This window comes from Siniperca chuatsi, linkage group LG12 (assembly GCF_020085105.1).
Source record: "Siniperca chuatsi isolate FFG_IHB_CAS linkage group LG12, ASM2008510v1, whole genome shotgun sequence".
Taxonomy (NCBI): Eukaryota; Metazoa; Chordata; class Actinopteri; order Centrarchiformes; family Sinipercidae; genus Siniperca; species Siniperca chuatsi.
In genome coordinates this window covers 7,869,565-7,890,944 of record NC_058053.1, presented here as the reverse complement: position 1 = coordinate 7,890,944, position 21,380 = coordinate 7,869,565, and the positions used below count along the sequence as shown (strand labels likewise).

The window sequence follows — 21,380 nt, the reverse complement described above, 5'->3', positions numbered from 1 at the left end:
GTTCAGCCAGCAATCACACTTGGATGCCAAATAAAATAGACTAAACTCTTTTCTTTGCTCTGTCTCATCCTTTCATTCTCCATACAATACACAACAATCCTTCTTTTACATGTTATTTCTCCATCTCTCTCACAATTTCTTTTTCACTCTCCCTCTTTCGGCCCTGTGACCTGTTCAAACCACGGCCTGTTGAAAATTCAATTTAAGAGTGCTGTGATGTCTCCCTCCATCCCTGCCTCCACTAATACAGGCTAAAAAGTTCACTGACCAACCCCCACTCCACACACAAACACACACACACACACACACACACACACACACACAAAACAGAAACTGCAGAAGAAGAAAAAATTTGAAAAAGGAGTGTGAAGACGAAGGATATGATTTCCTGTGGTTTCAGGAGCGCCACAGTCTCAAGCCAATCATATATTATTCATTTTCACGAGGCACACAGTAATATCTCACACACTGTGGACGTGCAGCTTCTATTTCGCCAAAGTGAACAGAGGAATGGAATTTTATATGAGGGGACTATGAAAATATTGTTCATAATAAATAGATCTGTAGGTGTTTTCTAAGATAGCTGTGGCATTGTAGAACAGCGTATGAAGTTGAATATAAATCCCCCCCCCCGAAAAAAATAGATTCACTTTTTCTCCCAGTCAGAACTGAATATTTTCACTTTCTCATGGGCTCTGTGAATCCTTTCTCTCCCTTGTCTCTTTTTTCCACCATTTGTATTTTCTTTCCTTTTTTCCTTCCATACTGTCTTTCTCTCACAGTGGGGATAGAAAAATAACGACATAATCTCAACTCTGCAATGGCAGACTTGGAATTGATTTACACATTTAATGATGGCATAATCTGGTGTGCACACGCGTAGACACACACACACACACGAAAGACCTTACATCTTGTTTTGATGCTGTTTTTCTTGAAAACAATTTGTTTGAGATGGACAAAGGGAGAGGGAAGCAAAGAGAACAGCATGTTAGAGAAAGTGTAATAGAATAAGACAGACTGGCATTAAAGCCAAACACCATCTATAAAATATGAAAATCTAAAATTACATGTTTTTCCCCCTCTAGAGATATTGCTCTCTAAAGAATATGTCATCTTTGAAACTTGTGACAGAGACCAAGTGGTAGGGAATGAAACTTGTCAAAGCAAACTCTTGGGGGAGCACTTACCAAAAAGTTCAAAATCCCACTGAATGGTTGTTCTCAACATTGAGTAATCAAGTATTTAAACTTTAGAGGTTTGATTGTAGTGTTAATTTTTTTTACCACCCGATTTATTATTGAAGAGGTGGTAGTAGGTGGCATGTTATATATAATAGGTACAACAGAGAAAGATTTGATTTGAATGTTGTGGTTACATGCATGTGTCCCTCTCCCACTGCGTTTTTAAGTCATGAATTAATTTTAAAATCAAGAACAAACCAGTATTCCTCTCTGTTGATTAAAACCTCTTTACAAAGGCTGGAAATCTTAACAGGAATACTCTCCTTTTTCCATTGGTTGTAGACACACACAGGTGAGTTAGATAAATCCTAAATAAAATGGACCAGAATACATTTTTCGAATATTCTCATTGTAGGATCTGTAAAATGCCATTATTTACTTGTGACAATGACTTTTAAAATTTCGCAACATAGATGCAGGATGCAGTATTAGAAAAACTGTATTAAATGTGTAAACTAAGGTTAATTTTGCACATAAACAGCACAATCTGCAGGAAATAGTTTTTTTGTATGTTTGGTAGAATCCAGGTACAGCGCATGCCTGACTCATCTCTCGTAAGATCCCTCTGTTTACATCAAGTGTTGTATAACAACAGCTTAGTATAGTAAATATAAAAGAACAGCTTAGTCACCCATGAGATCATTCATGTGAACCTGTGACTGAAACCATGATAAACAAGTTACACATTGCACATCGATGGTATAACACATTTGTTAACTCTTTTTAAATATTTGCAAACTGGTATGCATTAATTGATTTATTTGTGGTCACTTTGGGGCAGCACAACAAGCTGTAAACACAACATGGACATATTATCACCTTGTAAAGATGATATGCAGAAGATGTTAGCAAACAGTTGCCTATCTACAGCAGATATAACATTACACAGTCGTGTTTCTGGTCACCTGATGAGTTTGAGTCCAATATTCACTCTCCTTTTAGCTCTGGTTTTGTATCCACCAACTCCTGAGGGAAATACCTAGCTCTTTAGACACTAAATGCTCCACTATGTTCACCAGCTTTGTGTATCTGCTGATTGGTGTTGAGCAGGTAGCGTACATTTATCTGACCTGCTCAATCGAGCGGTTAGACTGAACTAGAACGGTAAAACCAAAACAATGAGCTGAAAGAAACTAAAATCCTCCATAGAGCTTAGGTGTGAGCTGCAGGGTCGGGAAATAATTTTCTACATTACATATAGTCTCTAGATCCATTGTTAATTCTAATTGCAGCTATAATGTTACATTAATGTATTCAATAAATACTTGCTGAGACAAGGCAAAGTTACTTGTATGTTTAACTAATGCTTTTTAGGAAAAATATTAGGTACAAGCACTGGTGCCTGCAGCAGAAGCACACTTGAAAACATTCGTGTCAAGGATGCATGACTTGCTTTTTTATTGTACTGATCTTCAGCAATGCACATATATGCTTGAAAGGCAGCGTTCCATTTGCATACAGGAGGCACACAATGAACGCTTCTTTGCAACTGCTGCCATTACTCAGACAGCTTAAGAGTTTGCACACTTACAGTAGGTGGATAGCTAGAAGTGCATATACATATTATTCTCCAGCTTAGGGGCATCAACACATTGCATTCTGTGTAAAATTCTTTGAACTGCTCAGGGATTAATCCAAAGAAAGCCAGAGTCTGTGTCAATCTCCACTATTATTCCCAATGACAATGTTGGGATGAATAAAGCAGGCCAAGACATTTCCAATGAGATGGCATGTTTAACATAACAAAAGGATGTTTTTCCCTGCATCTTATTCTGTTTTCTGAAAAACCTTGATTTCATTCATCTCTTCTTTTCATTGCCTTGTTGTTTAAGCCCCCATAAAACCCCCATCTTCCTTCACATTTCTTTCTTTTTGTCTGTCTTTCTCGTTATATTTCTTCCTCACTTTCTGTTTTCTCATCTCTCCATTTCTCTCATTCCTCTCTGAGGATTTGCCCCAGACATAAAATGCTTGTATATTCAATTATTTATTTATTTGTTTCTTATTTGCATGAGGGCAGAGGGTGTGATAGTATGTGTGTGTGTGTGTGTGTGTGTGTGTGTGTGTGTGTGTGCTGGATAAGAGAGGTCAAAGTATAAGGATGATGTAGTTATGAGTTTGCAATTAATGAATTTACATACGGTAATAGGGAATGTTTGGCAGGCAGAATTCTGCTCCCAGATGGGAACAAGTCTGACCTCTGACAAATGGACTGATCACAGAAGCAGAGAGAGACGGAGAGAGAGAGAGACTGACCTTATAGAAAACAGAACCATCTCCCACTTAATTTCACAGACACTCATTTACAGACGTTTTCATAAGAGAGGGAGCGAAGGGAAGGAGATTAAATTGCTTCATGCATTGATAATATCTTATATTTTATATTATAGGGAGACAGGACAGAGCCAAAGAAAGAGAGAGGCAGAGAGATCTACAGACTGACCAATCTCTGGGCGATCTCCTTAATTTCACAGACGCTCATTTACAGGCGTTTTCATAGAAGAGAGAGAAATTAAATTGCTTCATGCATTGAAAATGTCATATTTTTTGTAAAAGAGAGTAGAAGGAGATAGAGGGCGTGAACCCGTTGGTCTTTTGGTCTGCAATTCCTCTGAATCCAATTCAGAGTTAGACTGCTTCCCATTGCATCGCCCTATTCATCAGCTCACATCAAAATCTTATTGCACTGAAAAGGCAAATATAACCAACTGTATTGATTTAAAGGACCTGGCTGGTGATATTCAACATTTTTCTTATCGTCGTCAAATCTCATTAAAAGGACACAACCAACAATGAATTGAATCTACTAACAAGTATTGCCTGTGTAGCGTGATACAGCTTATTTCTCTTTGCCATAGAGCTCCAGTGTTGTTCAAAAACTATTAAAATCACATCAGTGAACCACAACATTTCACTGGGTGACATGATCCTTCATCATAATGAATATGGACCCTAGTTTATTTTGAGTCAATCCCACATACATCGTCCTGTTTAGTGCCACAGTAATGGCAGGGATGCTATGTCTTTTCATAGCAACTGATGACCCTAACAAAAACCTAGAAAAATTCCAGCCTTATCCTAGGTGAAGCTTCACTTGATTTGCACTTGATTTAAATTCAAGAAAGCTTCAAGAATATGCAGTATATCTCATATATTTTCTTTGCATGAAAACAGTGTAAATAGTCTGAACATAACAAATCTGCTTGGTTTTCAGTTGTCTTGGTTAGTGCTTTATTTTTCCCATAGCTGTAAAGCCATGTCTGTTTTGATACACATGATTAACCCACACTTCTTTGGCCTCACACATTCAGTCCAATTCAAGCCAGCTTCTCCCAAAACATGCCTTAATAAGCCAGTTGAATTCAATCCCGAACCACTTGATTGTAGATTTAAATGTATATTTCTCTGAGTAAATTACATAAAAAAATGAAATAAAGAACAGTTTCCAAGTTGCATGTGCACAGTTGAGTCACAATCTGCCTTGATATATTGCAACTTTTTCAGTGACATCAGTAGTGAATGGAGTGATCACAGCGCAAACACACACACACACACACCTCAGTCCCTGCAACTAATAGGTTTCAGGCGCTGTCAGAATAATTCTCTGCTTGTTATACACTCATAATTAGTTTTCAAAGTAGCTTCCCGTGAATATAGTATCAATTACTTCTGTCTCTTCACTATCCTCCTTGGAGACACGTGGATTTAGCGGGCTCACATTTTTTGACGTGACAGTGTGTTAATTGAGCTATTAGCCAGAGGTGTGTGTGTGTGCGTGTGAAAGAGAGATGCAAACTGTAGGTGTGTTCGGGTTCAGTTTGTGGTGTGTGTGTGTGTGCATCTTCGCAGGTGTTTTGTCATATTTTCTGTCTTTCTTCTCTAATTAACACCTGCTAACAATATCAGACTGATAGGTGTGAAACACAGAAACTTTTATTATTTAGTCTATGTCATTCTGATTAGAAGAAGTTGCTTTTAACAATTAAAAATGAGTGGACAATTAAGTGGGATACCAGGAGAACCCATTGTTTTTGTCTTTTCTGTCTTTTTCTTTACCTGTATGTTCTGATCTTGCTTTGCTTGACTATCTGCTGGTCTTGTATGTTTCTCTGTCTCATACACACAAGAAAATATCGTCCAAATGTTTGGCAGTGTGGCCTAAATGGATAAACACAGCAATGTTTATGTTTATGGACATTTGTACTTCAGGCTGCCTGTAATGTAAGCAAAAGTGAAATTAAAGACACTTTTGTTTTCAGGGTGTCATCACTGGCGGGAAGCCTGTTCATATCACAAGACTTTTGTTTTCTCAAATTCTCTGTGGTATCCACACCAAAAAAATGTTTTTTCTTTCTCATTTTCTGTTTCTTTTGCATTATTAATATTGCTGTTCTCCACAGTGAAACTTTAGTCATCGTTTTATTTTCCTCAAGTTGTTAAACTATCTGTGCCAAACTTTTGTCCATGCAACCTTCACTACTACTATCTAATCAAGAGCCAATAGTCTGGTGCATCACAGGCCCAGGTGAAAATGCAGCTGCAGCAGGAAAACCTGATCTCTTCTCGTCACTTAGTCAAGAATTTTTATTTTTATTTTTGTTGTTGTATGGCAACCTGGCTTCTTAAATGGCCCTCTGATTTTTCTAAAGCTACAATGGGCTCTGAGTAGAAAAAGAAGAAACAATCAAAGGAACTAAAATATGTAAACCAGCCCAAAGAGTAACATTTTCAAAGACAAATGTGGAGCACAAACGTAAAACTGTTCCCTAAATTATTCTGAGAAAACATTTTAAATGAAAAAAAAACATGAAGTGCTATTGACTAAATACTTTGGATTTTAAGTTAAAAGTAGCAGATATATCAAAAGAGAATTCATTTTAATTGAGTCACACAAAAAGTCTGCAACTCATGGTCCTTCAATCAGTTCTTAATCATTTCATCTTTAATCACGTCACTTAAAATGAAATGTAACTCCCTTTTATAATAAAACAAAAACCCATACGCATTACAGTGTGGAAAATAACCACATTAGACAAACACGTTTACTTTGCTGTTGAGATGGTATTTTCCCATTTCCAACATATTCATCCATCTATCCATCTATCAGTCCCATAAGTCCAGGATTTCAAGTGCTTGAAATGGGTTTTACTCAGTCCTGGATAGTAGCAAGGCTAGTACATACACTGTATGACACACTGAAGATCTCTGCAGGGACAAGGGCTGATCGACGGGGCTACTATGTGTGTGTGTTAGAGCATGTAGTGGAAGGGTCTATTGACAGCCTGCTATTCTTTTCACTGTGCGGTGGGATATGGGGTGTGACCGTTTGTGTGTATGGGGGGGCTGAGGGTTAAGGGGTGTAGACTGATCGAAATCCCCCTGCTGACAAGTTCGATCTGTCAGTATCTGTGGCCGACACATGGCCCCACACACACACACACGCACACACAAGACCAGTCTGCAGGGTATAGGAAAAATCTTTCAGTAACATATAACATGTTGAGCAGCAGGGCATAGCATTCTGTCTAGGCTGGATTTATTTTGTTAATATAATTTATTGATGAGATTTGGAGATTTAGAATGCTACACGGAGCAGGCAAAGTAATGTGAGCTGACAAAGGCAAAATGAGGACAACAAATAAGTACCACACAAATAAAAGCATTAAGATGAAGAAGACATTATCGAAGGCACAGGCACTGATATAGGACCACTTGACATGCATTCTTTATTACACAAAAATATCATTTACATTAGAATTTTCTTTTGGTATTCTTTTATCAACCATTATTCAATGCATCCTATTAACATAATGGATTTTAGGGCCATAAAGACTTTCTGTGGGTCATATGCTCACAATGAAAAAGGGGTAGGTGGGATGAATGTAATGTCCATGTGGTGCGCCAAGAGGGGATAATAACCTTTGTTTTCACATATGCTAAAAGTGGTGTCCTTGTGGAGGAGCGCTTGATGGCTTAACTATGAAGTCCTGGGTCCTGAATCCATCCTGGGACACTTGCGTCACCTATTCTTTTTCTGGTTTCCTGACTCTCCACTATACTGCCCAAATGCAAAAATAGCACAAATAAACCTAAACGCATTCCACACTGATTATTGTACTTTGTAATGTGTACTTCAAATGGTCTTTGCTGTGCGACTAAAAAATAGAAATAATGCAACTTATAAACTACATTAATTAATGCTCCCCTATGCTCACCAGCTAGTTTCTAACTCCTTCTCTCTAAGAAAAAAGAAATAAAGAAAAAGCTGCCTGCTGCATTTGGAAATGATGCAGATGAAAGTGATGAGACTAAACCAAAACAGTAAAGTTGTGGGCTGTAAAACCAAAACAATGAGCTGAAAGACACTAAAACGCCCCATAGAACTGAGAGAAACTGCAGAGCCAGGTGGTCATTATATAGAGGTTGGTCCTTTCTCATTACACATAGTAAATTGAGCCAGTGTGGTGCAGCTTGAATCATCTGTTGTTGTATTGCCACCATGCCTCAAAAACACCCAACATATTGTAAATCCATCAAACCATACAGTATCACATCATACTGTCTGTCATCTACAATATCCAGAGAATGTGAAGACATTTTAGAAGAAAGTAGTAATTTTGGCATTATTTTAGGTTTAGACAGCCTGTCCTCTCAAAGACATTATGTTTTGTCTGTTGTTGGTGACATCTTCAGCAGAGAGGTGAGAGCTGTAAAGATCCCATGGCCAATAATGGTATTCATCATCAAGATTGCCAAAAATGCTACTGCCACACAGGAAATATGCTTCAGCATTCTGCTGTCTGTTTGTACATGATATACAGTAAATCACATGTTTGTGCTGTACCATACTGTCACATGTCAAAAGGAAGCAAAACCATTCAAGTTATAGTATATTTAGAAGATAAATGTGCAATACCATACACACTAAATGCATGCTTAAAAGGCTGCTGCTGTTTTGCACAACTCCAAGGAAAATAATTATGGAAAGATGGTATTTCACAATCTCTAATGCCTTCTCCAACCAAATGTCTGTCTTTGTCTCTTGCTCTTATTCTAAAGTGAAAGCTGGCTTCACCAATGAGTTCCCAGAACATGTATGGTTCAATACAGACCCCAAAGAAGGGTATATTACATCAACATTAGGCCAAATGGTTTGACAAGTGTTTGTGGGTATTATTGTGTATGTGGGCCCCTGTTGTCTCATGATCTTCAACATTATTATTCATCATTGTTATTTCAGTAGCAGGGGGTGATGGAGAGACTATATGAAGGACAGAAGATGATGTGTCCATGTAATTAAGTGCTTTCATGTACAGGATGTACTGTACGTGTACCCTGTATGTGTGTTTCCATCCTTCATGTGTTACACCAGCAACTTATAATGTCTCCCCTCTCCCACTTCACCCTTTAATTTTCTTTCTTTTATTTTTTAGCAGAACATGTTCTACCACACATATTGATTTGTTTCCCAGGGTCTGGATGCACCTGGCCTAACAGCAGGGGAGCATTCACATCCTAGCATGTTCGCTGTGGTTCATAACGGTTCATAATGGAGGAGGCACGACGCAGAACACAGAACACTGCTGAGGTTAGGATTTTACCATATGGGTTGAGGAGAGGTAATGAGCAGCCATATGGATCAACTGGGCAAGATTTGAACACACGTGTGTGTATCTCTGAGAGCGAAATATAAAACCAAAGTGGTAACATTTTTTTAGCAGCTGGGTTAAGATTGGGTATAGGGGTTGGCCGAAGAAAGTCAGATCAAGCTGTGTGAATGTCCTTACAAATACTGTGCTAAATGATATAAGAATATAGTGTGTGTATGTCATAAATCTAAATCACTGAAAGGGCATGGACAAACAATGTATTCTGTCATTTAGTTTGGAGGACTTGTTGAGTCTTTGCCATGCTGATGGCTTTGTCTTAATGGGGTTTGTAGGGGTGGGCTGCTGGTTTTGTTAATCATGTTTTTTCCTTTTTATTTTAGTTAGGAAGGTTAAGTTATTAGAATTGGTTACATTTGATTTAATTAGGTTCCATTTGTTACCTACCCAGCTAGATTTGTTTTGTTTGTTATGTTGGTCTTGCCCTCCCTGATGTCAGTCTTGTACATAAACACGTCTGTCGTTCATTTTCCTTAATTGTGTCCGTGGCTGCTTGGTACTAAGGAGGGACAGGTCTTTTTCATGCTGTGGCATACCACTAGATTTATCTACTATTGTGTGGATATGGCCTCAGCCATAAGCCTCTTTTACAGCAGACATTTTGACTTATCATATTAGAAAAAGTGCAGGTGTTACTAATAATACATACTAATAATGATGCCGCTGTTCTATTCAGTTGTCCCAGTAAGTCATGGCAGTGTGACAGAGAACCAACATGCGCAATACCAGGACCCTGAAACTGAAGCATCTAAATGGAAGTGAGCCATTATTCATTTTATCATCTACACCTGTGCTATGATGTGATATGTCAACATGTTCTCTATGAAAAAGGCCTCTTGGCAGTGTTGGGGAAATTTGAAAAAAAAAAGCAACAACAATGTGCATTACTCTATAAACACTGTCAATAATACTATATGCATGTTATTTGTAGATTTATAAGTCGAAAAAATATGAATTCCAAAGAGACAAGTTATAAAAAAAGAAAAAAAGGTTTTGCCTCTTACTTTCCAACTTCACAGTTAATTCAAACATTTCAAAAAGCATATCCTAAATGATTATTCAACTTTCAAACTTTCACCAAAGAAAGAAAGAAGAAAAAAATGCATGCATGCACAATCTTCCTCCTCCCCTGGGGTTCATTAGAAGCAATGTAATTCAATGACCCAGAAACTAAACCTAGCCCACATCAATTAGCAGACATACACATGCATACATTTGAGCTGCTAATTACAAAGCCAAACTCCACCTCACAGTGAGGAGATTCCTCTTTGAAGATGAGCCGAACTGTGAAAAGCCAAAATGTTTTGTAAATATAATATTTTTGTTGGCTTCAACACTATAATGCTGAGCAACTGTCAGCCAGTAGGAGATTTTCAAGGGGTTTGATTAGGTTTCAAGGTTTGTGAGATGCAAATTTGGCTGCCTGCTGTATTAATGTGGATCCCTTAATATTAAAGCTTTTACATTAAATTATACCCTAGAATATGTTGTGACTGTCACTGAATGCATGCTGACTCTTGATTTTACAAAGGTAAAACATGTATTACTATTATTTATTTATAATAATATTATATAACAATTCAGTCAGGCTGGTGTCTTTTTATGTTTTTTGTGCATTATTTCTTTTTTAATGACTAATATTTTATTGATTTTGCCTTTTATAGGGACAAACAATAAGGAAAAAAACAAAAAGGTGTTATAACATTAACAATGGCTCTGTGCTATTCAAGTGTCCCAGTAAGCTATGACAGTGTGACAGAGAAGCAGCATGCACAACACTGGGACTGAAACTGAAGAGCTAAATGGAATTTAGCCAACATTAATTTAATTATTTACACCTGTAATTTTCCTACTGTGAAATGTCAAAATGTCTTCTGTGAAAAAGATCTATAGTGCCACCAATTGTCAAAAGTAGTACTTTTATTTTTGAGTAGGCTAAAATTGATTATAAACATGGCTACACTTCTGTTTTAAAGCTTGACTAATCAATATTTTTTTATTAACAACAGATAATAATAATAATAATAAGTGTAATTTGAAAGGGGTCCCTTGTAGTGACAAACCCACAGAGAATTAGCACCCAACTCTGCTGTCCTCCTCAGTTCTACAGAGCATTTTAGCATCTTTTAGCTCCTTGTTTTGGAGACCTAAACAGAGCTAAAATGAGAGTGAATATTACATTAATCAGGTGGCCAGAAACATCACACCAAATTAATGCTAATATTGCTTTGTGTCTGCCAGATGTGAAAATTGGTAATTGTATGCTAACACATTCGCCATAGCAACTTTATAAGGTGATTATACATTCATGTTGTTGTTTTCAGCTTTCTCCACTGCCCCAAGTGGCCAAAAAAAAAAGTCACGAATGCAACTTTAATCATTTTGAGTGCAGGACTGTTACTTTTAATTACTTTTATTTATACAGTCCATTGCTGCTATTTAAATAACGTATTTGAGTATGTTTTCCACCACTGCAGCAGTTGCTGCATGCTTTTAAAAGAATGTTTTCTTAATAGATGAATTCAAATCCCTTTTTTCTCTTTTACTAGTGGAGCTGACTGTCACTTTTCACCAGTGGTTTGGTTTTCCCTGCACATCATATCTTGCTGTCTGAGCAGTAACTGTAAGTGAGAATGTGGACCCATGAATTGTGCATTATCTTTATACTCTTTCATTCTGGCAATAATTGGAGTACTTCCCCTTTAAGAAAGTGACAGTAACAAGCGGCGGAGGAGCTGGTCAGGAACTGGCCAGGAGCGGACGGCAGTGAAGGAATCTCAAAACTTTTCCGACACACATTGCTGTGGTCTGTTTACTGTTTAACTTTGCCTTCGGCTTGTCCTCGAATGTGAAAATAACGGCTACGTTTCCTTACGGTGTGTGTCGGTGATGAAGTGGATGCTACAGACCGCTTGGAAGAAGGAAACTTGTGAGAGGAAAAACTTATGGAATGATGCCCGAGCGACTGCATCCCTCCCTCCAAAGTTCAGCTAAGGTGGCTAACGTTAGCTAGCGTAGGACTCAGCTTGCTAACGTTGATGTGAAAGTTTTCATAAACTTTTGTTAATCTGTCAAAACAAGTAGCAACAAAGCACCTGATGTAGTGTAGAGGGGTGTGAGGATATCTAATGCTTGTGGCAAACTGAAAGCTTTCATCCTTGGTTGTTGCAGTCTTAGCCGGGCCAGGTTAACGTTACAGTATCAAGCTAAGTTGATAATTTTTAGCCAAGTGGAGCTAGCTGAGAGACAGCTAGGCTCTGTCAAGTGAAGTTAACCAGAGTTAGCTTTAGTTAACTCACAGGGAGAAATGGCATGACACACAGCTCTCGTTTACCAGCTCAACTCCATCATGAAAAGACTGCAGTATTTTTAACGTTTCTGGAAACTGAATAGGTTTATGCATGGACCAATTGAATAGTATCAACACTTGTTGGATGCTACTTGAGGAGATGTGAAGAGATGAGAAAGGGAGCGGTAACCCTGATGATCATAGCATGAGAAAGTAGTATCGGATCCGGATGTACTTACTCGTGTCATTATTATGTCCATGAGTTGGGGTTGGTAGGCATGGCATGGACAGACAGTAAACACTTTGACAGTCTTAGTAAGGAGCTCTATTGACTTTGGACCACTTTGACAACCACTGTGACTTTTGAAGAAGTTGGTTGGACTGATTTTTCAGCTTTTGACCCCAAGCTACTCACTATCAGCCCTGCATTTCTCCCACCATTTTGTTCCTTTTCTGTTCGGTCACATCCTTGCCTCTTTATCAAGACTTTCTGGGTACATTATACAGTTTGGAGCCTTGCTGCATTATCATCACCACTCTTCATCACCCACATCCAGAGGGCCTGCATCTTGGATGAAGTGGAGAGTGCTATAATGAAAGTGACTGTGACATTTGGGCAGACAGGTGTGGTGGTGCCCTGCAAGGAGGGGTGGACTGTGAGGGACCTCATCCAGCAAGCCACGCAGAGATACAGAAAACTCCTGGAACAGGTACCGTTCATAAGTTTGAAATCAGAATCAGAAATGCTTTATTGATCCCCGAGGGGAAACTCTTTCATTACAGCTGCTCACTATCATGTCAGTGCACACAGGGATAGAAGTTCTAAGCAAATCAAAATATAATACACTATAATACAGGTAAGATAAATTAAGTACAAAGTGGATATAAGTATAAAAGCTAAAATGAGTGTAGGTACCAATGTGGATTTAGAGGTTGATTGATAAGTATGTACAGTATAATAATACAATGTAATAATATAAGTAATAAGTAATAGTGCAATAATGAGTACTGTCAAGTTAAGTTAAGTGTAGCTTTTTGAAGAAAAAGGAAAGCTAAAAGTTGGACGACGAGATGGAGCAACGGCAACAGGCAGAATGCACGTTGGCGCATGCGCACTCCTAGTGCACCTTCCTTTACAAGTAGCACTAGTCTCTAGGGAGAATAGATGATGTTGAGATATACTGTATGTTTTGGTATAGCTGCTCCAAATCCAGGCAACAGTGTTTATTATTATTATTATTATTATTATTATTTTTAACAAACAATTCTTTGCTCAATGCACAAACAGTAGTAAATAGTTTTGGAAGGATATGCAGCCTTAAAAGGCAAACCAGCATGCCAGATGTTTGAATATTGTTGTTTTCCCAAAGATGTTGGTTTTTTAAAAAATCCAGACATTTTTAAAAGAGATGACACATGTATCCAGCTAGGACTGGGTATTGCTTGAGGTGTTTTGTGACTGGTACCAGATACCAGATTTTTGATACCAAAACAATGCTTGCTATGAATGTTTACGTTCCAGTTTTTGATTCTTGCTATTCAAAAAAGTACTACGATTTGAAAGTAACTCTCTACTGACACTGTGGCAGGTACATCTCAAAATGTATTCACCTTGTATATCCCCTTACAAAACTGTTATGATGGATGTTTTTTTCATGTAAATGCTGCTCATTTGTCTGAGTGGCAGTCATTGTAGTTGTAGAATAATGTTTCATTTTCATTGATACCAAATAGTCCAGTGAGCTCAAGAACATGAACAAGCATGTAACAAATGTAATTTTAACTCTTTTTGAGGCTATTTGACCTTTGAGCCATCACTTGGCTACATTATTCATTGTCAGAAGTAGTTTTGTAATAATGGTTTAGAATTTTTATGAACTCCTGAAAGACTTAGAAAAGAGGCGAGATAACTTTTTATGAAACAGCACTTTCATAACATTTGAGGTTTTCCCTGAAGTCATAAAAGAATAATCGAAAGCTCTGTTATTTTTTGATCATGAAAGGGCCATATGATTTTCACATCCCAAAGTCTTGGGAAATTAGACAAAGCCATGGAGGTCCAGTTCTCCATAATTGCTGTATAAAAAATTAAAAGCATATCTGATATGAATTGTGATGGTCCAGACAGGAGCAGGCACGAGTCGTTTCCACTTTAGTTGTGAGTGTAAAATGCAAACGACTCTTTCTTTTGATTCCTTTATGACTGCTGTTGATTCCCTGCGCTGCTCTCAGGGCTCGAACCCTTTGACCCCCATCAGACGACCAAATCTTCTCAGTGACTCGCTTCATATTGGCTCCATTATTCAAAGAGCACACCAGTCATAGATAGATGGCCCCAGTTGTGATTGAGGGGGAGATGTCGAAGCTTGGTGTTTGTGTTTATGTGAGACGCACACAGAGACAGCACTTGCAGATGCACTCATTTTTTTCCACCCTGCGCTTTTTCTTGCTCTCTCTACCTTTTTTGCCTCTTTATCTGCTTTCATCAGCCCTCCCCACTCAGTGCTCCTTGTGTTTTGCCCCCTTCATCTTATTTATCATCCTTTTCTTCTCACAAGTACATCGCCTCCTCACCTTCCACATAGCTCTCCACATAGCCGGAACCCTCGCTTCCCTTTTATTTGAACTCTTCTTCCTCTTTGAACACTTCCTCCTTCACCTCCTGTTCTTCTTTATGAGATAACTCTGTTCCGCCTAGAAGTAGGGATGACTAGTCTACGTTTCTCTAAACTAACAGGATGGGCAACTAGGTTTAGGCAGGAGCAATGTATACTGCTTTAGGTCCAGGTAGTGTCATTTTAGGTGTTCAATCTTAAAATTAAAATTCTTCTCACTTTTTGTGTAAGGAAATATAAACAGTAATGATATTGCAGATATTTTGCATATTCTCCTAACATTTGTATAAACAGTATCAAAGCTTTAAGCTTCTGGGTGGGTGTTTCCATTGGCAGCTGTTGACTGACATTGATGACCTGCTTTCTCACAGCAGACATTTTGGTATGTCATAGCAGGAAAAGCACAGGTGTACTTGATAACATTTAAAACGACTGCATTCCATTTAGGTGAGCTAGTTCTAGGCTTCGGCGGTATCAAGGTATTATGGTATACCAGGGTATTTAGAAATCCTGAAGGTATGATTTTAAATAACGTCAAAAACACAGACGTTCCTCTTTCTGGTGGATCGACCATATTGGCTCTTAGATCGTTCATTTTCTGTGCGCTCAGTTCGGATTTGAGTGTGTATGTTTACTCAAAAGATGCTCTGTGCTTTGTGCTTTGTCTCGTAACATTAGTGGCGCTTCACATTGCTGCTTTTAATAATCGCCACGGTCTGCCTGTGGGAAGAATGAACATGTAAGAGTCTGTCCATTCTGGATTAAAAGCTTTCTTTTCGCTGTCAACTTTTCTCTTTTTAGAGCACGCCATGTGAAATTACTTCTCTGACTCGTTTATTTCACCCACTGTCCCTCATCTTGTCTCCCCTGTGTCACACAGACTTTAAATTAGTTTCACCTGTGCTTTTCATGCTATGACAAGTCAAAATGTCAGCTGTGAAAAAGGTCTAGCTAGCGTTGACTGTTTCTTTCATGGGTCCAGTTGTAGTGACAGCAAATGATCAGACTGTAACCACATCATGTCAGAACATGGAGCACAGAGACGCAGAAACTAGGGATTGCTCAAATAACAGATGGGACTAAGCTACGCTTAACAAGTAACAACATCAGTCCCCAAACTAGTTAACTACCTTTGGAATTTAAGTGATATTACAAGCATTTTTAGTGCACACAGAAGTTACACCAACCAACCAAGAATTCAAGAATTTCATTGCCAACTACTGCTTCACTGTAATTGTTGTGCATATGACAAATAAAGAACTTTAATCAAATTACCTCTACTGACATCATTAGTTTGAATAAAAAATGCATACCACCTGGATAACACTAATGTAGGGGACGCTGTCACTGCAGAAAAATACATAGATTTAAATGTCTTCATTTTGGTAATTACAATTTTGACTTACACAGGTCAAAACAAACACCAGGGACATATATACTGATTTCTTAGCAAAAATGAATTTTAATTTCAGTAGCACAAGGGCAGCAACATTTTAGGTGAGAGACAGCGTGAGTGCTCCAGGTGTGTTTTCCTGCAGCTGAGATTTGTGTAATGATGCACCTCCTGCTTTATCGATTAGGTCTCCAAGTGTTGAAATACTTTGTTTCCTGTATGTGTGAATGAAATGCCTTGTTAAGCACATTCACACTGTGTGTGTTTTGGCCTCCTCTCCCACGGCTCTTTTTCTTTTCTCTTCCTACTCTCTCCCACACCTTTGTCAGCACTTCTTTACATTCCCCTTTGTAATTTCTGTTTTTACTTTCCCTTCCACTGTCATTCTTCCCACTTTTTAATAGTTTTGACCTCTTTCTCTTCTCCTTTTTGGTTGTTTGATATTTTAAATATTCTCCTTTTGTTTGTGTTCACTTTTTTCATACTCCCCTTTTACCTCCTTTGACCGCCTCCTCCTGAACTTCTTTCTCCCCCCCTCTCGTTCTTCCTCTCTGGGATGGAGAATACGTATTCTCCTTAATTGCTTCATCTCATCCCCTCTTCTCCCGTTGTATTTGTTTCTCTGTGTATTTTTCTTGCCCTCTTCCAATCACTCAGTCATTTCCCTGCAACACTAATCTTTTGTAGCGGTGTAATTATGGCTGTTAATGTGTTCCAGGATTAGAAAGCCAGGATATGTGTGTTGTAGAGCAGTCCAGTCCCTAATCCTCCCTCCCAGCTGCAATGTTTTTAAATTGTCACAGAGACAGCTCACTTTCTGTCTGTCTCTCTTCGTCTTCCCCTCCTCCCTATCTGCTTCATCCTACTCAGAAAGTAAGCTGCTTGTATTAACATTTGTTTTTTATCTTGTGTGTTCCTGCATGCATCCACTGTAGCTAACTGTCACTGGCAGTCCCATTTATCAGCTGCTTTGTTAGTTTTCCCACAGCAATGCTTAAGAGAAGCAAACACGTACGCATTAAAGCTACGTTTTAGTGACTGAGGATTAATTTTAAGTTAAGTTTGAGTTTTTTTTGTGTTTTAGTTGCATAGATTTTTTTTGTTTCACATTGATCACAGCCTAATTATTATAATTTGTATACCCCTTTGTGTTACCCCAGTATGGAACCAAAGGGGGATAGAAGAGACAAATGGGAGAGGAAAGTGAAAGGCAATAAGAGAGTGCTGATGTGTTTGTATGTAGGATACACCAGCCTTTTGTTATTCTACTACATTGAAAAGTCTCGTCTAAGTATTCTGTTGACTCACAGCTCATTTTAAGCTCTTTTCAGGGAAAAGTTAAATCTCGCTTTTCCAAATACCATATACAACCTTGAGTTTTGCAAACCTGTTTTTGATCATAAACAAGGAATGTATTGACTGATGCTAAGTAAAAACATAGTTTAGTGGAAATAACTAATTTGAGATAAAGCTCAAAATGAAGGCCACAAGATGGATAGAAACACAAGGAATACACCCTAATTGTCATATTCTTGTTTGATAGTTTTTTGCATCTGACCCCGATCTGAGTCTTGTAATATTATCTACTGATACTGAGTCCCTTTCAGATATTTTCCCATTTCTAAAAGAATGGGCACAGAGCATTGGTAGGTTAAACTAATCCAGTTTATGTAAGGTATTTGTGACATTTGATTAGCCCTTTGTTTTATTCATTAAAATACATTTTAGCTGCCTAGTAACTATTTAAAACATATGCTTTATTACCACAACTTATGGACAATATCCATTTATAACATATAAGACAGCTGGCATATACAGAGCATAATAGAATAAACTGTAGAAAGACGTGGAATTTGATTGAAATAAAGCCAATACCAATCTACTGAAGTATGCCTTGATATGTGTCTCCAATCCAACCACTCAGAGGGGTCAGAGACACCCCTGTAATATACAATATGCCAAGCTAAAAGTTGGGGGTGTACTTTTGAAATGAGAATTGTCTTTACAGATCAGTCAGTAGCCTGTCACTCAGCAAGTGTGTCATTAGTTTAATTGTCATTCACCTCACTCAATACATCAGGGAACGAAGTACAGTATGATCTGTAATTATTTGTTATAAAACCAAGAAGCAAAAACATCTTGCTGATAGCTATAATATGGAGCTATCACTCTTGATGGATGAACATAGAGGCAAAGCAGAAATTGCGGTAGGGGAAAAGGAGAATGAAAGTAGCCTCATAGAAAAAATAAAATAATAATATACAAAGTTCTCGTAGAGAGGTACCAGGGAGGAAATGAATAAACCTCTTGAAGAAATCAGAATAAAGATGATGAATGTAAAAAGGGAGATAGCTGGCATAGCATAGCAAAGAGGAAGTGTGGCCATAAAAAGAGGAGGGAGGGAGGGAGGGAGAAAAGCAGAGGTTTTTTTGTGGGGAGTTGTCAGGAAGTTATCAGCTTGTTGACAGACTTCTTAATTACCTTTGACCAAACACACAAGTGTGTGGTTGTGTGTTTATGGATGTCTGTCTATGTAGTTAGGGGTTTAGTCTGCTGTATTCTGTGTAATATCAAACTGGGCAATCACATCAACATATCTGTGTATTAATTCTTTAAGTGAAATGCGGTTTGAATTGCCTCTCTCAAATATATATGCAGTTTATGTTTCTATATGTGTATTAATAGACTGTATCTATATATTTAAGTGTCATGTGTGTTCCAAATATGGCCACAAATATGGAAACAAACTGTGAAACCAGTCGCCAGATGCTTTTGTAAGCTCATGGTATGTGTATGTTTATACTTGCTGCACATATAGATTGTAAGGTGGATGTGTATGAAAGGGTTCCTGCCTATCTGGGTGTGTGCAGTAGTTTCATTATCCAGGGCAGGAATGCTGATGAGGCGTGGCCAAACAAGCTGATAAACTCGTAAAACATCCTGGCCCCATGCCAGAGCCCAGGCAATTATGTCTGAGAGCGAGGGAGGGGCAGGGAGGAGACACGTGCCGCCTTCTCTGCAGTCAAAAAGGGAATTTGTTGATCCAGCCTATTGTTAGCTATTGTATTCTTTTCTTTTCTATTCTAATACTGTTCTGTTCTAATACTATTGTATTGTATTCTATTCTCCAAGTTATGTAGGGTGTAATGACACATATGCTTTTCCAAATCAGCCTGACAAGCTTGCCATGGCTAGACCATTAATATATAAGAATGAAGGCCCTTCTATGCAGCTCGTCCTGGCTAATCAATTTTAAAAGTGGTTAATTTTACTGTTTTACATGCCATATTATTCATCAAAGGGTGGCTGCTCACCAGACAGTGTTAAAAAGTTAACACATTCAAATGTATTATTTCTGACTAGTAGTTAAGATGCTAATACAATCTGATTTTGAACCATCAAGATAAATCTACCTTTGCCTAATTGGATGAGTGAAGAACCACCTTGGTCACAGCTTAAATGTGGAATGCAGAAATGTTAACATGGTGAGCAATGGTTACCATGGCATTTCCACCAGCAATTTCTTGCTCTGCTTTTCACAGAAAACTGTGGGGTCACAAGATGGTTCAAGTGACAATTTAACTCAGATTTAGTTATTCTTTTACAGAATTAGGTATCAATATTTACTGCCTCTACAAATAATACTTCGTAGCAATAATACTTTACATTACTGGCATGACTGACCTGCTTGATGAAATTGTGATAATTCTAGACCCCTCAGTTTTGGCATAGGACCTAAATATTGGAAATTCTTTTGTTTTTTCTGGTGGAAATGATGGTAGCTGCCACAGACTCAACCTATTCAATGTCCAATGTAAAAATTTTTAGTTCATTTTAATTTGACAAAGTGCATGTCATTGTATAATGCAGCACACAACAAATTGTAAACAAAGGTTTACATACTAAAGTTCAAAACTGTAGGTTTAAACACACACATTGGCACCGTTAATCAACTTAAAATAAGCCCAGATTCTAACCTAAACATTTTCTCACTTATTCAATAGAATTGGCCCCTCCTTCAACGAGAGAGAGAGAGAGAGAGAGAGAGAGAGAGAGAATTGAAGAAAAACAATGAAATGCGTTGGTGTGACTACTCGCAGCAGCCCTAAAAACATACCACAGTCGTTTCCACTAGGGCTGCTCCTGACTAAAGATTTTCCTAGTCACTCCTCTGCCGCTTCATGCCTCTCCTGTCCTTGCCGTGTCTTCCCCGTCCCCTGGAGTCAGAGTCCTGGTCGGAGCCGCTGTAAATCACCTAGTACTGTATTCCCTGTTAAACTGTCAATCTGGCCTCCGTCGGTCTCGGAGGCTGTGTTCGGTCACAGGTCCCATGTTCACTGGGAGGCTGCTGAGCCATGTTCCGTTGCCTGCTTGCCCAGCCTTGGATTCTGGTGCTTATTCCCGGCCCCACTCCCCGGCAGCATCCCCCACTGGGTCCCCCTGCCCTTAGCGTGAAAACCTCCTCCCGGCGTTCCAAAGCTCCTATGCTAGCAGTGTAAACAAACACCAACACTCCCCCAGTACTCCGAGATCCCAGTCCGGGTAGAGTCAGCTAATATGACCGCTAAGTTAGGTAACCAGCTAATAGCAGCTAGTACAGTTAGCAGCAGTGCGCTGTTAAGTGACTTCCTGTGTTACAAGAAAAACAGTCCACGTTGCAACAATCCACTGATAGTTTCATCCCGTTGGCAAGGTGCAGCTCGCGAATGGAGTTTGAGGATTGTTGTTTTTTTCTGCGACTACCTGACTAATGAAAACATGGTCGACTAAGACCTGTCTCATCTACTAACGGTAGAGTTTAGTCAACTATTAGGGGGCAGCCCTAGTTTCCACCCAGGAGTATTGTTGCTTCCACGAAAGTAGAAAACCCCTCTTTCTTTTTGTAGCCTTGTATGTGTCTTTCACGGACATTTTTTCAAGTATCGGTAAGTATGACAATGTACAGTATGTGCAATATATAGTGCAGCGCACTTAAACTGATGTGATGAAGCTACTGATGTGGAGGCGGAGTAACACAAGGTGTGCCTTCTCCGGTTGGCTGTCTGCCATAAAGGCCTGACGGCAAACTTTTATGTGCGGTTAACACAGAGTGCATGTAGCGCAGAATATGTGTGTCTTCAATAAAGTGTTGAGCGCATGCAGTTAAAAGTCGAGTCTCTGGATATTCGTCTT

General features: G+C 38.7%; 1 protein-coding gene across 3 annotated transcripts in view; it reads left to right on the top strand.

The window, feature by feature from the left end:
- Positions 1-11,640: 11,640 nt before the first annotated feature.
- pard3bb (par-3 family cell polarity regulator beta b) overlaps positions 11,641-21,380 on the top strand; it is a 212,230-nt gene continuing 202,490 nt past the window's right edge. For 2 of the 3 annotated variants that reach the window (XM_044216505.1, XM_044216503.1), the window contains exons 1-2: positions 11,641-11,906; positions 12,821-12,910. In XM_044216505.1, coding sequence (XP_044072440.1) covers positions 11,862-11,906; positions 12,821-12,910 — 135 coding nt within the window. In that variant the 5' untranslated portion in view covers positions 11,641-11,861. Of the gene's footprint in view, positions 11,907-12,707; positions 12,911-21,380 lie in introns of all 3 variants that reach the window. The other variant, XM_044216504.1, reaches the window with a different exon arrangement.